General features: G+C 42.0%; 1 protein-coding gene across 1 annotated transcript; it reads right to left on the reverse strand.

The window, feature by feature from the left end:
• Positions 1 to 1,912: 1,912 nt before the first annotated feature.
• LOC144250941 (ankyrin repeat domain-containing protein 34B-like) lies at positions 1,913 to 9,752 on the reverse strand. The gene is given in 5 exon segments (XM_077794107.1): positions 1,913 to 2,784; positions 3,284 to 3,874; positions 6,590 to 7,373; positions 7,486 to 7,874; positions 9,737 to 9,752. Coding segments are annotated over 5 exon segments (2,652 nt in total).
• Between the last annotated feature and the right edge of the window lie 10,054 nt (positions 9,753 to 19,806).

Consider the following 19,806-nt stretch of genomic DNA (forward strand, 5'->3'; position numbering starts at 1 on the left):
AAGATGGCTAGCAGATGAAAAATTCTACCAAATATGGCCCCAAATTTTTAATCCCATAAAAATTTTGTCATGTTGGAATGAGAATATCAGATTTTTCTTGATTTTGTATTTCTTCAAAGTAACATATATGGCTGTTTCCATTGAAAATTGTAGAAATATTTATTATTAGTATTTAAGAAATAAACATCAGCAATAATCAAAATGATATTTTAAATTTTTATTGATACCATTTTGTTTATGAACTAATCTGTTTACATACTCATTTAAACTGTATCCTTATAACTTGAACACAAGCAGTTTTCTTGACATTTACTCACAAAAAAAACATTTACCTACTTAAGAACTTCTGGTACAATTTTAAGTTCTGAATAAAAAAATATTTCTAATGTGATGAATATTAATTTTTTCAAAACATCAAATGAAAAACCTCCCATTACTTTTTAAAATAAAAGCCACAAGACATAAATAATCACTATATACATTACAACTTGCTTTTGTCAAATTACCAAGAAGAGCATCATGCCTATTGTTAAGATCTCCCCCATTACAGAATGCAAAGCAATAATATTTGATGTGACAATATTCTGGTTAGTACACTCAGGTTTTGTATAGTTTGGTTTATTCTGTTTTAGAATTGCTAGAAAGAAGTAAGTAATCTTTGTATAAACACCATACTTTAAGTTATGTAGATAATGTAATCATTTTTAAATATTTTATAATAGTAGCATTTATCTTTTTAGAAGTTATGCACAGGTACTAAAATACTACGTGAAAAAAAAAATACTACGTGATTAGAATGTCACACTGAGGTTATCCTTATGTATCTTTATTATATGAATGTCTAATAACTGCATATTGAAATTAAAAGATATTGCTTAATATTGACCAAATATTTAACACATTTTGTCATTAAGTTTCTACTGGCTTTCTTAATTTTAAGTTTACCTAAACTAATCTAATAATTGGCCTTTCTTTTTTAAAATGAAGCAAGCATTATTTTCTGTTTGTGATAAATGTCAACCTTTTTTTTTTCTTGTTGGTTGTTTTTTTTTTTTGGAAGACAAGTATATTTTGATGTAATTTAGGAAGAATGCTTTTTGAATTCTGTATTATCTTGTTATTGGAAACCTGTAGATGCTACTTCCAAAAATAACAGGAATTAAAAGATGTGGTACAAGAATAATACCATTAGACAACAGTTGTATATAAGGTTGTTTAAAAACAACCAAAGCAAAATAAAAAGCACACAAAAACACTTGGCATAGGTTATTAGTAGCTTGTAAAATCACTGACCCTGCCAGATTGATACTGATTTAGCTGACACCAGGAATACGGGTGGCCTATTTTAACTATAGTGTTTTGACCTTTTAAATTTTTAAATTAATTCTTAACCTACCTTCAGTCAACATTTTTTTTTCAGAATTTGATCTTTCTTTCTTTGTACCTTGAGTTGATTGAAGTTGGAACATTTTAGAGCTGTCATTTTCTTTTATGCTTTTTGCATTGTGGAAAATCACCACCTTATTTGTTGACATGAAATGGTAAATAATTATGACTTGAAAACATTGTTTCCTAATAAAAACATTTCTGAAAAAATTTTTTAAAATCTTCAAAATATTGTGACCTTTCTTTGCTCATTTTTGTTTAAATGGAAAACCTGGACCACATGAAGGCTGATAAATATTGGAAGCTTTGAGAAAAATAGCTTTCATTTTGTTTGAGAGAATTCCCTTAGCAGAAGCTGTACAATATGCATATGTTCACAGTGCTTAATTCAAAACATAATATTTTAGTCTACCTAACCACAATGGGCTAACCAATTACAAGACATAAAAGGATGGACATTTAAGCTTTCTATGTGTGTATTTCTCTGACACAGACATCTGAAGACAATGTGTTTTTTAGCCTTCTCTTAAAAATTTACCAATTGCTTAATTTGTTCTGTTTGCAAAGACTGTCTCCTTAACAACATTTTTTTACTTTTTAATTCTTTAGGGAAAATAGGAACTGTTGGCATACGCACTTTTTGACCACAAGAAAGAAGACTACAAATCCTATTGTTGACATTGATATCTGACATGGGAGGGTGAGGAATTACAATTAAGGGTGGCAGAAACCCATTGCCTGGTCTGCATAATATTGTGATCTAAGGGAAAGCTCCAGAACCCCGCCTTTCTAAAACTGCAGGATTTCTCCTGCTCAGGGGCCCTGGGGGGATGGTCTCTGACAATTCTTTGGAGCCTGACAATAGTGAAGGAGATGGCGAGAGGATCTTATTTTTTCCTGTAAATGCTTTACCATCTTCTAAAGTTGGTGGAATAAGGCCTTCGGAGAGCTGAGAATCAGAGCTGTAGTGATTCGCCCTTGAGTTTCTTTTTTGAACTATGCTTCTCAAGGTGGAGGTAAATATCGTCTGGTTAGGGTCTGGGTCCTGGTCAACAGGAATTTCAGCGCATGGCTGATTTCCATCTGGAAACAGAGATTGATAATTTATTTCATCATATTACATCTTCCTCGAACCAGCCTGATCAAAGGTTCTGAGCAAATGCACAGTATCTTTTACATCAATGCTTTGGTGCCTTGTGATGAATCGCTTAGAAAGTGCCAGCCCATTGGTTTTGGAGAATTCTTCCTCTGGTGTAATATCCAGGAGCTCCTCTTGCAAGGAGGCCACTCTGTTCTGGGGCTTTAATAACGGGGTACTTTTGATCCAGGCTGGACCCTGGGATAGCCCATGAGGGGACACTGCAGGCTTCCTCACAGGGGAGCCTGGTTCCCAGATATCTGTTGAGAGCCACAGCCAAAGGGGCCCCAGCAAACTTCCAGCTGCCAGCAAACTTCCAGCTGCCGGCTGATGATTGGCTCACAGCGGCCCCAGCAACATCTAGCTGATTGGCTCCTCTGCAGTGATGTTCATTGGGCTGTTTCCCTGCCCTTCAGACTGCCAGCTGATGATTGGCTCACAGCGGCCCCAGCAACATCTAGCTGATTGGCTCCTCCACGGAGCTGCTCATTGGGCTGTTTCCCTGCCCTTTCAGACCATGGAGCTGCTCATTGGGGGACTTCTTTGGTTCCGCCCACGCGACCCAGCCAATCAGCCTCAAGAGGAGGAGGATTGTGGGAGGTGGGGAGGCTTGTGTGGGTGAGAGGCTTGTGGAAGCCGGTGGTGGCAGTTGGGCTCTGAGGGTTTTATCCTGAGGAGCTGCTTTGTTTGGCGATTGTAGTTCTAAAAATAAAGTTAGTTTCTTTTGACAAGTGGCTCCTGAATTGTGCCCAGCCAGACTGCGGCAGGTATCATCACTACTTCCACAGGCCTCCCGGTCTTTAAAGCCAAAAAGCGTCAGTTCAGTTTCAGAAAAATGTGAAAGTTGTGATGAGGCTGTTTTGATGTCTATCTCAGAAGGAGTGGTGCAGGTGGCTGGGGAATGACACCCATCGATGTCTGCAGGAGGCATGTTTAGGTACTGTTTGGTAGTGTGCCTCCCAGAGGGTGATTTTGCAGTGGTTATAATGATGACCTCTTTCCCCTTTGCCTTGCAAGCTCTAAGGAGAACTTTCAGGGTCTCCCTGTCTTCTGCATTTATTGCATAAACAAGAGCTGAGTAACCAGAATGGTCTTGCAAGCTGAGGTCAGCTCCGCTCTTTAGGAGCAAAGAAACAACTTCTGGACCAGCTTTTTCTAAGCAAGCGTGCATCAAGGCAGTTTTCCCAGATTTGTCCTGTATATTGAGATCGGTACTGTTTTCTAACAGGTACTTCACCATTTTGGCTTTACTGACACTCTGGTGATCCACGTGTTTGGTCTTACAAGAAATCATTAAAGGCGTTTCCCCACGGTCATTGCTCTCATTGATGTAGGCACCACAAATAAGCCCTGGAAGAGAGTTGAGCTGGTGGAATGGTAGATAGCTGCAAAATAAAGAGCCAGGGGAGGAGGCCCAAAGAGAAGGGAGCCCACCCATAAACAGGGCCCATGAAGTTGAGCACTCAGAGATTCCAAGCATTGAAGAAAGTGGCAGGGAGGCACAGGACTGAAGATGAGAGGACAGTTGAAAATCTGCAGACAGAGTACCTGGACCTCCAGCTATTTCACCCTGTCCCAAGTAGCAGACAACTAACTGCAAGAAAACAAAGATTGATAACCTGAGCAAACTGATCAGAAAGGCTCTGAACTTGAAGGCAGCAAGCTGAAAATGTGGATAAAGTGAGAATCTGTAGGCTGAAAGTTGAGATCCCCAGTTCTCTGTCTGCCCTGCTACCAGGAGACTGGAAGCCAGGAAGAAAGAAAATCGTTGCATTTTAAAATTATGAGTCCTATTAAAAATATGTGTGGATAAATGAAGCAGTTCAAACAATAACTATACTCACCCTTCTACACACCCACTCCAAATGGAAATAGAAAGTTACATGAAAACTTTATTCCAAATTTCATACTTCAATTTTTCTCTTCTATCCCTGGATGAGTCTCCTGGCAGCCAGCTGTCAGTTCCTACCAAAGGAAATCAAAGCTATTCAGAGGCACATAAACACCAATGATTTGCTGCAAGCATCTTTCTCATTTAGAGTCTAGTTTTTTTAATTCCTTGTTAAGAAATCTCTACAGTGTTTGTTCAGTTTATCATATTTCACCAATTACGAGTTTGTAAAAGCACCTGGAGTGGATTTTATGCATAGCAAACTGGTGGGTGTCTGTTTGTAGGATGGAGCCTGCCCTGCAGGCCCTTACCTGGTTCATCCAGGCAAGAAGGCTGAGGAAGAAAAGAAAAGAAAAGGGAATTCTCCCAAGGTCCTTCGTCTTACCCACCTGCCTGTCAGAGGTTAAGTACAAGTTTCTGTGTCCTTTCTTAACATCTCTTTGTCTCTTGGATGACCAGTTTGCTGCAGAGCATGGTTCTGTCTGGAGAACTTGACTCATGCAGTGTCTAACATGACAGTGCCGTTTTGACTGAGATACTTTAAAAGCTGTCTTGGAGGTGACGGGCTAGGCCTTTCCTATGGCTTTCTCTCCCAATATTTCCCTCAGTTTTCCTTTCATTAGGTCAAAAAAGTTGTTTTCCTTTGTTCCTTTTACTATACTTTCTAATTGGATTCATTATCCCACCATAAAGTGAGTTGTCTGGCTATGGTTGGGGAGAGAGGGAGTGAAACATCAGAAATAGGTTTGAAGCTCAAATTCAGTCCTTCCCACTAACCCGAGTCCTGCCTTTATGCAGAAGAGGCAGCAAGGTGTGTGTGTCAAGAACCTGGGCTGTCTCTCTTCAAGTTACCAACCTTTGGGAAGTCATTTCTCACCCCTAAAATGAGGATAATATCTATGTCACAGTAGACAGTTCTAAGAATTTAAAAATACTCAAATATACTTGTTGCTGAAGAATTCAAAAAATGACAGTTTCTAAACATACATCAGCAAATACAGGTCCTCTGCATGTGAATCCTCTGTGCGGGTGGGGTCAGACAATGAGGCCAAATTTCCTCTACCAATGGGTTCTCACCTTTTGTGGGCATAAACATCACAGGGAGAATCTGTTAAAAATAAGATTCCAGGCTCTATTCCTAGATATTCAATACCAGGTGCTTGCTGCCCACTTCGAGAAAATGTGGGGCAATCTCTTCATTCCTATATGCTATCAACCCCTACCTCTAACTCTTACAGGTCTTCAAGTGGTTTGATGCTCAACTCCTCTGCGGGAGTGAAGGGTAGAGATGGTTAGCCCAGAAAGGAGTTAAGGGAGCCTTTTTGGATTTCAGAGTACAGCCTTGAGTTAGAACAGGCCCCGGGGGTTGGAGGTTTGCTGCCTTGCTCTTCCCAAACAAGTCTGAAAAAACCTGGTCCTGTGGGGAGCCTAAGGCCAGGATGCCCAGGCCAACTTGGAGTAAGGAAAGCCTGCCAGCCACAAGAAAAGCATGCCTCTCCTACCCAGCAAGATGCATCTGAGATTGTCCCAGGAAATGTAAGGGACTGGCCAAGAAGAGTGCTCTTCCCCCTCACCAGTTTCTAAGAATTATTGACAAAATGCCTAAGGGAAGGAGTAGCTAGTACTGTTCCCTACACATACCCACAAAGGACTAGGTATCTTCTATTACCTTGGGATATATACACCCGTACATCTCTGAATAGATTCCCCCTCAACACACACACACACACACACACACACACACACACACACACAGGTAACAGAGGGGTGGGTGGAGGACAAACCTGCACCTCCAATCTCAGGGAACCAAGATGACTAGATTTCTAAGCTATTGAGGATGCTGGCAGCGTCTCTGGATCCCCGATGGCGATGGCGTCTCTTCAGGCTTTTCCAAGAACGGGAGGGAGCAAATTGCTGTCAGAGAAGGGCAAAGGAAGGTGACTGGGGCGACAGCGTTGGGGCACGGATGGGAGCGGGGCGCATGTTTCTTCACCTCTGTGAGCCAGGGCAGCCGCTGGCGGGCTGAAGCTATTGCCATCCACGAAAGGGGATTCTGACCAGGGCCCCTGAAGAGTGGTTTCCTCACCTCCAGCCCTCTGGGAGGATGCAGCCCACCCTTGGGGAATGGCGCGCGGGAGGGGACAGCCATTGCCCTTATCCCAGGGAAGGCGCACCTCTGCACCCCGCCTCTGTGTGAAGGGGGTCTCCAGCGCGCACATCCTTGGTGCCAAGGATGTGCGCGCTGGAGAGCCACGGGACCCAGCTGCCCACCCCTGTCTGACTCTGGTTGCTCAAGCCAGAGGCAGCAAAGGGCTCCTCAAGCCACAACCCACCCTCTGCGCCCAGCCTGCACCTCCTGCTGCCCAGCGGCCCCAGGCACCTGCGGAGATGCGCTCGAGCTGGACCCTCGGACCCGCGCGCTCCTGTGGCCGAGCGCGCACCGCTCCCGCTGCGGGGCCGACACCCAGCAGCTTCGCGGCTCGGGTACATTCCCCCAGCGCCGTGAGGCAAAGAAGGAGGAGGAACCCGCATCCTGCGGGGTCCAAGCCCCAGCCGCCGCAAAGCCGGAGCCGAGAACCGGCGGGGATTGCAGGAGGCGAGAGGGTAAGCTCCTGCTGAGCGCACCCCGGGGTGGTGGGGCAGAAGCGCTGGGGAGGCCCATGAAGCCCGCTGCCTCTCTGTGGGCCGGGTCTCGTTCTCGGCTCGGGGCACTGCAGTGTCAGGATGCGCCTGAGGTGCGAGATCCAGAGCCTGAGCTCGAGGGCGGGGCGCAGGAAGGCCACGCGGCCTCGGGGTCTCGGGCTGCGCCCTCGGTGCCCTCCTCCCAGCAGCTGCCACGGCAACCCAAAGTTTCCCCAAGTGCAGCCAGCAGAGTCGGCGCCGCACACTGACCTGAGACTCTCTGTCGAGTTGGCAGCGCCGCCCGTCGCTTCCCTCGGGCAGCTCTGACCCTCCAAACTGGTGGCCCCAGGGCGCAAAGCCGGACCAAGCTGCCCACCCCAGTCTGCCGTCGGAACTGGGTAATGGTCTTTGGTCTTCCGTGGCGCCAATCTCAGATGCTAGTCCGTGCCTCCACGTCCCAGCCCCTGGTTGGCAGAGAGAGGCGGGCGGCGGGCTGAGAAGCTTGAAGTGGGAGCCGGGAGGCGCGCACTTCGCCAGAGGCTGGGGCTGTGCGGGCTTCCTCTAGGAGTGATGCACTGGGAGTGACTGCGCTGCAGGTGGGGGCCAGAGGTTGTTCTCCGAAGCTCCGCCTTCTGTTCTCATAAGCCCGGCCCCCGCCCCTCCTCTGGCCACTGCGCTTTGGCCCCAAAGACTTGACTCGTCCTAAAGCTAGGGTGGCAGGGTCCCCAACGCCCCTAGGACCTTTGGTCGGCTTCTGCACCCCTTTTTCTGTCCAGCTAGTATCCACGCGGCTGGTCAGTGAATCTGCCCTCGGGGGACTCTGCTCTATCCTGGTCACTTAGGCAATGCCAGAGCCTCACTTCTGGTTGGAGTGTTAGTGGGAACAATCATTCTTGTTTTTATTTTTATGAATTCATAACTATATTATACTGCTATTAAGGCTTAATATGACATTCAGCAAAAATACAGTTCATATATTAAACTCCGCTGAAAGATCAAGAAAGATGAAATTAAAACAACAGTTTTTGTTGTTGTTGTTGTTGTGGTGGTGGTGGTGCTGGAGATCAAACACAGGGCCTTTTGCACATGAGCCAATGATCTATCCCTCATTGAGCTATATCCCCATACCAAGTAAATGGTTTTAACTCTGTGCTTATCTTGGAGAGTCTGACAGAGAAAAGATTCACTGTTTTCTGTCATTCAGAGTCTTTAGAAGCAAGTTCATGGGACATTTTACCCTAGAGGTGGGAGTTGGAAGTCCTGGATCTGGGTTGCCCTTTGCCATGTTTTGTTTGGAGGTTCCCAGAAAGGACTGGGCAAATTTGCTGGAAGTCTTAGGTCTCTTCCCATTGTCTATTTTTAAAGCTTTTTATCTATGTATATGTAGTGTACATATTTAAAGGTGCACATTTCCCAAATTCAGTGATTTTGCACAAATTGAATAATCCAGATTAAGAAACAACACCGCCAGCTCCCCAGAAGATCTCTTTATATCTCCCCCTTGTGGGGAGTAGTGGTTTCAAACAGCATACATTAGTTTTGCTTGTTTGGCACTTGAATCACCTTGTCACCCTGTCACCCTGTTGTTTGACTAATTTACCACAATATTAAATTTTAGAGATGAATACTGTGTGTGGTTGTGGTTTGTTCATTCTTTTTGCTATATAGTATTCCATGATGTGTATACAGCTCAACTTATTTATTTTACTCCTGATAGACATTTGGGTAATATTCAGGTTTGAGACATTACAATATGGCTATAAACATGATACTAGATGTCCTTGGGTGAACATATGTACCTATTTCTGTTGGGTACATACCTAGTAATGGAATTGTGAGTCACGAAGTAGGCATATGTTCAGCTCTGTAGATATTGCCAAACAACTTTTTAAAGTAATCCAATTTTTCTTCCTATGTTATTAATTTCCTATTGCTATTTATTTTTTAAAAAAATTTTGCAGTTGTAAATGGATGGCATGCTTTTATTTTGTTTATATTTTTTCTGTGGTGCTGAGGATTGAATCCAGTGCCTCACATGTGCTAGTCAAGTGCTCTGCCACAGGCCTAGCCTTCCTTTTGTTATTTATTACCACAAACAAATCACTTCAAATGTAGTGGCCTAAAACAATACAATTCTTTTTTTTTACAGTCCAAACTGGGTTTTATGTGGCTAAAATCAAGTTGCCTGCAGGGTACCTTACTTTTGTGTGCTCTAGGGGACAATCTGTTTCCTTGACTTTTCTAGCCTTTAGAAGCTTCCCTGCATTCCTTGGCTGGTGGCTCCTTCCTCCAAGCTCAAATCTCTCTCCTTTTTCTCCTCCCATCTCTGTTTCCATTGTCACATGGAAGCATCTGATTCCCCTGCCTTACTTATAGGGAACTTTGTGATTATACTAGGTTCACTTGAATAATCTGCCATCTCAAGATTATTTTTTTCAAAAATTTTTAGTTGTCAATGGACCTTTGTTTTATTTATTTATATGCAGTGCTGAGAATCAAACCCAGTGTCTCACACATGCTAGAAAAGTATTTCACAACTGAATTATAACCCCAGCCCCAAGAGTCTTAATTTAATCATGTCTACAAAAACAAAGCCCTGAGATAAAATCCATCAGAGGATTTCCCTGGTGACCTGGTCTGTGTTAAGGCTGGTAGGAGAGGGAGCTGATGTTGGAACACCATGTCTGGCCACCACCAACCTGCCACCACTACCATGTCTGAGACAAGGGCTTTCATGTAGAGAATGAGAGTCTGGGTTGCTTGGGCTGGGGACCAATGCTGAGGGAAACATTAGGGAAAGCAGACTCTGCATTGTGGAGTGGTATAGTCTGAATACATTTGCCAAATTCATATACTGAAACTTAATTGCTAAGTAATAATATTAAGAGACAGTGTGTTTAAGAGTTAATTCATGAGGATGGAGCCCTTAAAAATAAGATTAGGAGTCTGGGGTTGTGGCTCAGCAGTAGAGCAGCCTCACATGTTCCAGACCCTGGGTTCAATCCTCAGCACCACATAAAAATAAATAAGTGAAATAAAGGTATTGTGTCTAACTAAAACTAAAAAATAAATATTAAAAAAAAGAATGATATTAGGGCCCTTTAAAAGAGCTTGAAGTAGTCAGTTCATGCTTGTCTGTCCTTTTGCCACGTGAGGAAACAGTGTTCACTATCCCAGCAGCCCCCACCAGGATATTGCAACAAGGCAACATCATCTTGAAACAGAGAGTAGCTCTTGATAGACATTGAACCCCTTAGTCTTCCCAGCCTCCAGAACTATGAGAAATAAAGTCCTACTATTTGTAAATTACCCAGTCTATGGTACTTTGCTGTAGCAACACTAATAGACTAAGACTTGTTAGTTGTTAACAGCAGGAAGGCAGTGTTCAACACAACATATGCTTCATTGTGGGCAAGGCTTTGTGGTTTGGAATGTCCCCCACATACCATCAGTCCCTTTCCATCCTCCATTTCTGGGGATGAATCTACTTCAGGATTGATGATGGGATTGTGAGGACTGACTTCCTATAGCAGGAGAGGTAAGGTAGGGTGGATGGGATGCCAAAGCCTGTCCTTCTAAGCTGGGGTGTAGGTATCATCCTGACGGAAACAGGAGTAATATAAATGTTAGGATAATTATTTATCTACCCTCTTGCTGCATTCCCAGAGAGTTTGAAGACAGACCTCTCTGCCAGATGCTCCCTCCAAATGGCCCTCAGATTAACCACCAATAAAGTTCATGGTCCAGAAATCTCTCATACATATTCAGAGTTTCCCAAACATCTTTATATTTTCTAATTCTCTTAAACATGAGCTGACCATCTAGGATTTTCTGACTTGAGAAAGTTTCAAATGTAAAAAAATTAAACCAAATAAATAAACAGAAATATCAAAATTTGGGGGAAATAGACAATGTAGGAAGAAGAAAACATAAAACCCATCATTAATATAATAGATCCAATATAAAACAAGAAAAGATATTATGTAAAAGAAACAATCAGAAATAACAAAAGGCTTTTGAAATTTTAAAGAGCAGATATGAAAATATGAAGTTGATAATCTCAAGAGAAAGGGTACATAATAAAAATAAAGTCATCTATGAAGAAAAAAATGGGGAGGGAGAGGACAATCAGAGAAAGGGAGAGAGGAAAATAAAAAGGCATGGAGGAAAATAAAAAGGCATGGAGGATGAATCTAAAATGTCCAACATCTGACCAGTAGGAGTTTCAGAAAGAAAGGACAGGGGAAAACATAGGAAGAAATTATCAAGAAGCCAATCCAAAGTTGGGTGCAGTGGCACAGGCCTGTAATCTCACCCCTAAGGGGGTTCTCCTTAGGACAAGAAGCTCTGTAGGTAAGTGTTGAACACTGAGCTTTAGTCACACTGAGCAATGCAGAGCATGTTTTGCTTCTTATATTAATAATTTTCTTCCTCTGGAGAATTGCAAATTCAAGGCCAGAATTTAGTAAGAACCTGTTTCAAAATAAAAAATACAAAGGACTGGGACTCGGCAGTAGAGTATCCCCTGAGTTCAATCCCCCAAATCAGAAAAAATAGGGAAAAAAAGGATCCAAGAAAATTTCCCCAAGATGAACAACATGTTTCCAGATGTGAAGGGCTTGCTTAAGTGCCTAAATCTTTCCATAAAAATAACTGTGGAAAAGGGAACATCTGGAAGCCCCAAATGGGTAACACTTAAAACAATAACTAGTATAAGCACACTATCAAGAATATGGAGTCTTCACAGGAAGAATTGAGTATAGGCATAATCATGGAGTTTACGTGGCTTCATTTGGGGAGTGGCACCATGGTGGGGATGTCAGTCAAAGGCTAATGGTTTTCTGTCCAAGCCCTGACATACAGCAATTGTTTGACTGCACAAGACATGCACAGGTGTTTCGTCAATAACAACTTAAATGTTAATTTTAAAATTAGTGATAGCTAGAGAGAGAGAGGTAAGATGGGAATGATGGGAGAATCTGGATCAAGCATGTAAGAATTCTTACTATTCTTAGATCCTTTCTTAAGCCTCAAATTATTTCAAAATAAAAAGTAAGAAAAACTAATGATATTCAGTGCTCACCATTATTTAGTACAGTTAAGCATTTGACAAGCACTATTCCTTTTAGTCCTCACAACTCTTATTATCCTCACCTTACAGGTAAAGAAACCAAACTTCCTTCCTTCATTTTTCAATAATAAACATCTGGAATTTAGAAACACACATTCTAACTGGTTTAGTGTGTGTGTGGCGGGGGGGGGGGGGCGGTTCCACCCCAATACATTTCCCTGTCACCCACCTCCAACCCCACTCCAAATAGTTAAGAAACATTTTTTTTACATTTTTTTGTTTGCTTGTTTGTTTGTTGTACCAGAGATTGAATCCAGGGGTGCTTAATCACTAAGCCACATTCACAGCTCTTTTTATTTTATTTTTTATATTGAGACGGGTCTCACTAAGTTGCTTACAGCCTTGCTATGTTGTTGAGGCTGGCTTTGAACTTTTGGTCCTCCTGTTTTGGTCTCCTAAGAAACTTATTTTTATTTAGAAAGCTTTTTCTTTCTTTCAGGAGATCAATAAAATGATTTTAAAAAAAGCCTTAGTGACCCAAATTCAGAAAAGCAACCCTTATTCTTCCCATCTCTAATGACAGGTTCTCAGCTTTTCCTCAGTATTTCCAGATATGTCCTAGAGAATTGAATGGATCACTCAGGCTACAGGACTTTGCTTGTGGTGGGACTTGACTTTGGCTTGGCCTCCAAAGCTCTGGCCTCTCCTGCTTTGGGACCACAGGGTATTATGGAGGTGGCTCCACCTGGATCTGTGGCAGGCACGTGGAGCTCCATCCCAGTGGAGCCTGGTCCCTGATCATCAGGCCCTGGCCCCCGATCCTCTTAGCTTTAAAATACAGGAAAGTATTTTGCTTTGGCTCTGGAGATGCAAATACACTTTTGAAGGCCTTTTTCACTGAAGAAAAGATTTCAGTACAGTGACTATGATCTATTTTTGGAGGGGGTTCTCCTTAGGACAAGAAACGCTGCAGGTAAGTGTTGAACACTGAGCTTTAGTCACACTGAGCAATGCAGAACATGTTTTGCTTCTTATATTAATAATTTTCTTCCTCTGGTTTCTTTTCATGCTTCTCTTTAAGTCCCCCTTTCCCCTCACTGTTCAACATTTCCCTGATGTTCTCTGAATCCTAACAGCTTAAAGCGGGGATGGTTTTTTTTATATAGTTTTCTTTTTTCTGATTCATCTTTGGGAGATAATTGCTTCCCTGCTCTGAGAAGAAAAGAAATGCTTATAATGTGCTAGAAAGATCAGTAGTGAGGGCTAATGCTTCCTTTCAAGAGTTCTATGCTTAAAATCCACAACCCTTAAACTTGGCTGTGCTCAGTCACAGGGAATCCCAGCTGCATGCACCTCTCTCCTGTGCTGCCCAGGGCACCCTCACTATGAGAACAAAGGAAAAGTGACAGAAAAGATTGGCTTCAGAATAGTTTTTGGGAGTCTCCCAAATAGCAATGGAATATACATTTTTTGTTTGATTTTTGGTTCTTAGTCAATAATCACTATGCTAGACCATCTTCTCTGCAAAAGGAACTGGGATTTTGTCTGTCAATATTGCACAGCATGTGTATTAATTTGGCTCTTTTTTATTTTTCAATTTTAGGTGGACTCAGTATCTTTATTTTATTTTTATGTGGTGCTGAAGATCGAACCCAGTGCCTCATGCATGCTAGGTGAGCACTCTCCCACTGAGCCACAACCCCAGCCCTAATTTGGCTCTTTTTTAATTGAAAACTGTCCTTCAGAGATGAGAGTCTCATTATTTGGTCTCTCAACAAATTGTCCTGTTTGACTTTATAATAAGGCTGTAATTTCTCAAAGTTTAGAAGATGTCTCTTATTCTTTTCTTGGTCTTTATAAAGGGTTTAGTAAATGTAACTTCAGAAGCAGTTGTGAGATGGGGTTATCCAGTTTCGGGATTGCATCCTGAGATTTACATGGCTATATCCAAACTCCTTTTCTGGAATGCAGATGTTCAAGGTCATGAAAAGCTAGTCTGCTGTGCATTAGGAAAAGTTGGCATTGGGCCTGATACAGAGAGAATAAGTCTTGGACAAGAGGACAAGGCAGGTCTAATGAAGGAGAGGCCAGTAGGGGTACTCCTAAAAAAGGACAATTGACCTATGGACTTCAGGATGATCAGGACCAGAGTCCATATTTAAATATCAGTTAAGGTAGCTTTGGACAAATTTCAGTGTTTTAACCAAATGGGACTAAACACACACACACACACACACACACACACACACACACACACACACACATACACACACACACACATTACTTAACAAAGAATCTAAGGTTAACTCTTTCTATTTCTCTCCCTTTCAGTCATTCTTAGTTCATAGTTTTGTTCTCATGATCACAAAATAGCTGTCTATCTTCTAGACATCATATCCATATTATAGGCCTGAAGGGTAAGGGTCAAAATGCAAACAATGTGTAACAACTGTTTTTCTCTTATTTAAAAAAAAAATATTTATTTTTTAGTTTTAGGTGGACATAATATCTTTATTTTACATTTACATGGTGCTGAGGATCGAACCCCCCAGTGCCTCATGCATTCTAGGCGAATACTCTACCACTGAGCCACAGCCTCAGTCCTATATTTCTCTTATTTGATCAGGAAAAAAAAAAGATTTCTTTGGTTCCTTCCTGACCTCTGACTTCTACTCACAGTCACTGGCCTGAACTGGGTCATGTGACTATCTCTGCCTTTAAAGGAAGCAAGAGTCATTTACTGAGCTCAGTGAAATCAGGATTCTGTTAGTACAAAAAGTAAGGATTCCATGTTTCTACCCATGGCCCTGGACAATTTAACCTCTCTTGGCTCTGTTTTCCTCATTTGCAATATGAACTTTGGACCATAATAGTGCCTACATCAGAGGGTTATCATGAATATAATGAGCTCATGTTTATAAAGCACACAGAACATAGCACTATGAAAGTATTTTTAGATAAGTCAATAAAGGGCAGAATATCCACTGGATAGGCATTTAGCATGGCCTACCATTATGCATGGTTATTCTGCATGGTAATCCTCCTCTGAGGTAAACATTACAGTTAAGCATTGCAATCTGATATTAGCTGTACTTAGAGGATTTAGGGAAGGTCAGATGCCTTCATTCGGCAGAGACACATGACAGCAGCCTGGAAAAGTATTGTGGGTGACCTGTAGAGAAGGGGCCAGGGACTAAGCAACCCAGCTCCTTAGAGTGACAAGGCACACCCACAAGAGTGGTAGCAGAGTTATAGCTGGGATATGGCTGTATTTCCCAGCTTCCCTTGAAACTGCTGTGGCCAGGTGACTAAGCTTTGGTCATCAGAGAGTGGAAGTGAAGTGCACAAGAGAAGGTCCCTGACTACTTGCTCTTCCCCTGCAGGAGTGGCAGTGATGGGAACTACCTGGTAGATGATGATGGTACAGCTGTCAGGAATATTAGATTCCTGAACGACTTTTTAGTACAGAACCACCCAATGACCTGGAACACCTACTCTGGATTATTAAATGAGAAAGAAATTCCTATTTATTTTCTTTTATTTGTGGTGTTAGGGATAAACACAAGGCCTCATGCATGCTAGAAGAAACTTCTATTTTTATTTGAGATTTTTGCATTTTGGATCTCTTCTTCCTAGCTCTTTACTTCAACTGATGTAACTATTTTCATAATTTAAAATAGTATCTTTAGAAATCTATAATATGCATGGAATATTTCTGAAAAGAGATTTGGAAATTTTAGTAACATTGGCTATGTTGAAAGAGGGGAACTGAGAGGCTGGGGGACAGGAGGGAGTCTTATTTTGTTTTTAATTCATATATACTTAGAATAGTTGAAATTTGAACCATATAAATGTAATATTTTTCAAAAACTAATGATAAGGGCTGGGGATACAGCTCAGTTGGTAGAGTTCTTGCCTATTTGTGTATGTTTGTGTGGTGCTGGTTCAATCCCCAGTATCACACACACACACACACACACACACACACACACACACACACACACAAATAAACAAATAAATAGATAGATAGACAGATAAAAAAGAAAGAAAGAAAATAATGATGGATTGAATTTGAAGTGTTGATCTTGTGCACTGTAGTTTGTACACATTCATTACTGATTAGCACTCAGCCTGCATTTGGGTTTCTTATCTACTAATCCAATGACCAGGCAAAGGAGAAAGGTGATGGATGAAGCTGGCAGAGAGAGGAGCAGCCGGTGAATGCCTGAGTGGGAAGGCAGGACTGCAGCGCTCTGCCTGAGCCTCCTCCCAGTGCAGCTCATCTGGGTGCCAGCAACTGGACTGCTCATCTCCCATCAGACAGCCTGTGTGTCAGCTTGAGGGAGGTGATCACTGCATGCAGATTAATGTCACTTCCATTTCTGAGCATCCTAGGTCCCAGGATGGTATCTTTTTCATATGAGGCACTCAGAGAGATTCATTCTGTATTTTTTGTTGGGTGAGCAACGTGGCATTTTTCTAACCAACTGAAGGAGAATTTAGTTCTCATCCTTGCAGTACGAGTTCATTTTTTTTTCTGCCTATTTTATGTTGGGATGGGTAATTTATTATTTTCCTATTCATGATTTCCAAAAAGACTTCCATTTCAAAGCCAAAAGGAAAGGGCAGTGTAATGTTTAGTAATTTTCTCCTGAAGCACAAAATGGGGGTTTCTTGTTTAATAAGGATTCAGTAAGGGCATAGTGTGATTGATAGAAGCTCAGAGTTCTAGTGCATATTTGAAATGATTGTTTTATGCTTGCTTTCATACAATGGCTCCGTTTGAAAACTAGGGCTCCTGGGGACACACTATTTCCTGGAGTACACGGTGGCACTTTCCCCTCCTAGGATTCCTTGAACTCAATTCATTTCCAGAACAGTTAGCCAGGTGGATTCTTTGGTAAATTAGAAACATAAAAAGATTCAAATAACTTCAAAAATTGCTTTTTACTGGCTTGAAATTTAGAATCTTAAAGAACTGATATATTTTTGATAGTATCCATTTGAATTATCCTTATTAATTCTTGGTCACCCAGCCATGGTAGCTCCGGAGGGCCCTTGCGCAGCCTGACCAGGACATCCCAACCTGTCCATGACTCCCTGGGGAATTCATCCTGGACCACAGCCAGATTGGATGCTCATAATTTCTAGGTGCATAAGGCAATTGACCCATTTCTCACTTTCCAGATGCCACCTTGTCATGAAGCATTCTCCATCCCCTTAACCAGGAGCTGCAATTTCAGTTTGTAGCTTTCCTAGGGTATTTATCACTGCCAGTCCAGTATTATAGTTATGTGCATCTACATCCCCCAAACCAGACAATTCATATTTGTCTTTGACATCAAGCCCAGCACTGGGCACACAGCAGGTGCTTATGAATGCAAAATACACTGTGTACAGGGATTTTTAAAAAAAAAATGCACCAAATTCAGTTCTTCTCTGCCAGAACTGTGCTCTTTGGCAGAGATGGATAAACATAGTCCATGGGCCAAGTTCAGCTCTGGTCTGCTTTTGCATGGCCCATGCACTCAGAATGCATTTACGTTTTTAAATGATTTGAAAAATCAGAAGATAACACATGAAAATTATACAAAATTCAAATCTCAGTGTCCATTAATAAAATTTTATTGAAACATGGCCACATCATTAGTTTACACATTGTCTATTGTTGTTTTTGTTCTGCCTATGGAGCTAGGAGTCAAAGCCACTGGGTACACTGAGGTGAGGAGGAATGTGGGGTCCAGGACAGATGACTCTGGGTTGCAGGATGATTATTTCTCTTTGGGAAGGTTTTCTTTGGTTGGTCCCTGGCTGTCTTTAAAAAAGGGGGAGTCTTTTATGCAGTGATGCCCCTGCAGTTCATCAGCCAATCCCCCTTCTGAGCTGAACATTCTCTCAGAAGGTCTGTCTTGACTCCTGAGCTCCTCGACAAAACTCTACTAATACCTGGGCCTTGAGTGCCATAAGTTGCTGCTTTTGTTTCTGGGTGGAAGAACAGCTTGTGAGAGGTAGCAGGTAGATTCTAGGGAGAGACTGAGAAGTCTTGGCTATTGTGTCTCTTCAAATATGTCCTCTAACTTCGAGGTAAGTCAGCTTCCCTGTCTCTTGCCACATGATGCCCTGCACTCCAGACTCTGCCATTACCAGATGCAACCCTTAAGCCTTAGACCAGAACCTCTTTTCTTTAAAAGAAGAATTCCAGGTAACTCAGACACACCTCTCTGACCTATAAAACTGCAATGGAACATCTTGGAAAAACATCACATCAGTTTTGTGAAGAACTTTGAACCAGGACTAAATACCAGGTATTGTATTCACTTTAAAAATCAGTGACAGCCTCTACTCAGAACAAAGATGTGTTTTTTTTCTTCTTCTGGTGATTCATTATTCACTCTAGATACTCATTTTTGCCATGCAGAGGTGCCATGCAAATATGAAAAGCCAGCCTAATAAATTAGTCACTACTTTGATGAATATGTTTTCATTAACAGAAGCAACTACTGATTCATATAAAACACTGAAGAGATGAGGTAATACTGCAATAATTAATAAGATTTAAAGTTGCTCATAGCATAATCAAACCCTGTACACATGCCTTCATAATGTGTGAAATTTGTAATCCTAAGTGAGAAAACTGTGAGGTGAATATTTGTTGTTGTTGTTGTTTTTTGTGTGTCCAGCATCCAAATACCCTTTCTATTCTGGCAAATCCAAGATTGTTTTTCACTGATCCAGAATCCTTCTTCTGTAGGAGCTCAGAAGAATGTACCTCAAAGTACAGCAATTTGCCATGCTGAGTACTTTGAACTAAAGGAGATTGGAAGGCCTCAGTGGTGAATGTCTCTCTGACCTTCTCCAGCCCTCTCTCTCCCTCAAAGTCATAGAAAACAGGATTCTTCTTCTCTAAAGAATATCATAGAGACTAGAACTCTCTTCCAAAAAATCAAGCCATAAAATCCAGAAAGTCTTCTCTCTCTTTTCTCCCTTGAAGACTTTCATTTCAGAGTAGTCTTTCCTCATACCTGGGAGGCAGGAAAGCTACAAAGAAAGGCCAGGAAGAATCTAGACATACAGCCCCTCTTAGTTTTTCTTCAGTGAATCCCTAGTAGATCTTTTCTCTTATCTAATTACATTTTTTATGTGGCTGGTCCATTCTTCATCAAAATTAGGCACAAAAACAGGCCTTTCACCATGGGTGTTTATTTCTGAAGGCTCCCATGTCATGCAAAACTTTGATTAAGTAATGATGGGTGAGGAAGGGTTCACATCTTTCTGCCTTCACTTTTTGGCTCTGGAAGCTGGAGAGGAACAGATAATCCCCCTATAGATCCCTGAATCTTTTGTGAGGACATCTGAGGAGCTCTGTCAATCAGATACTCTTTCCTGGGACTCTGGATCTTCAGGAATGATAAGAAAGCCAGAGATGGCTGGATGGAATTGAGACTTCATGGATGATGACAAGTGTGCAGGGCTAATGATGTTGGGGCCAACACTCTCTGCTGACTGAGCCTCTGGTAAGAGCCTGGCTGTACTATGCACACCTGATTTCCTATTTCCAAGGCTAATTCTCCAGGCTTTCTGAAATGTTTTGAAACACCCTTGAATTGTTTCAGTAACTTCTTTTTCTGCATCAGCTCACCAGTGTTGGTTTCATTATCTGCAGAAACTTTGGCTGTTTCATGCTCTTTGTGAGGATAA

This window comes from Urocitellus parryii, chromosome Y (genome assembly GCF_045843805.1).
Source record: "Urocitellus parryii isolate mUroPar1 chromosome Y, mUroPar1.hap1, whole genome shotgun sequence".
Taxonomy (NCBI): domain Eukaryota; kingdom Metazoa; phylum Chordata; class Mammalia; order Rodentia; family Sciuridae; genus Urocitellus; species Urocitellus parryii.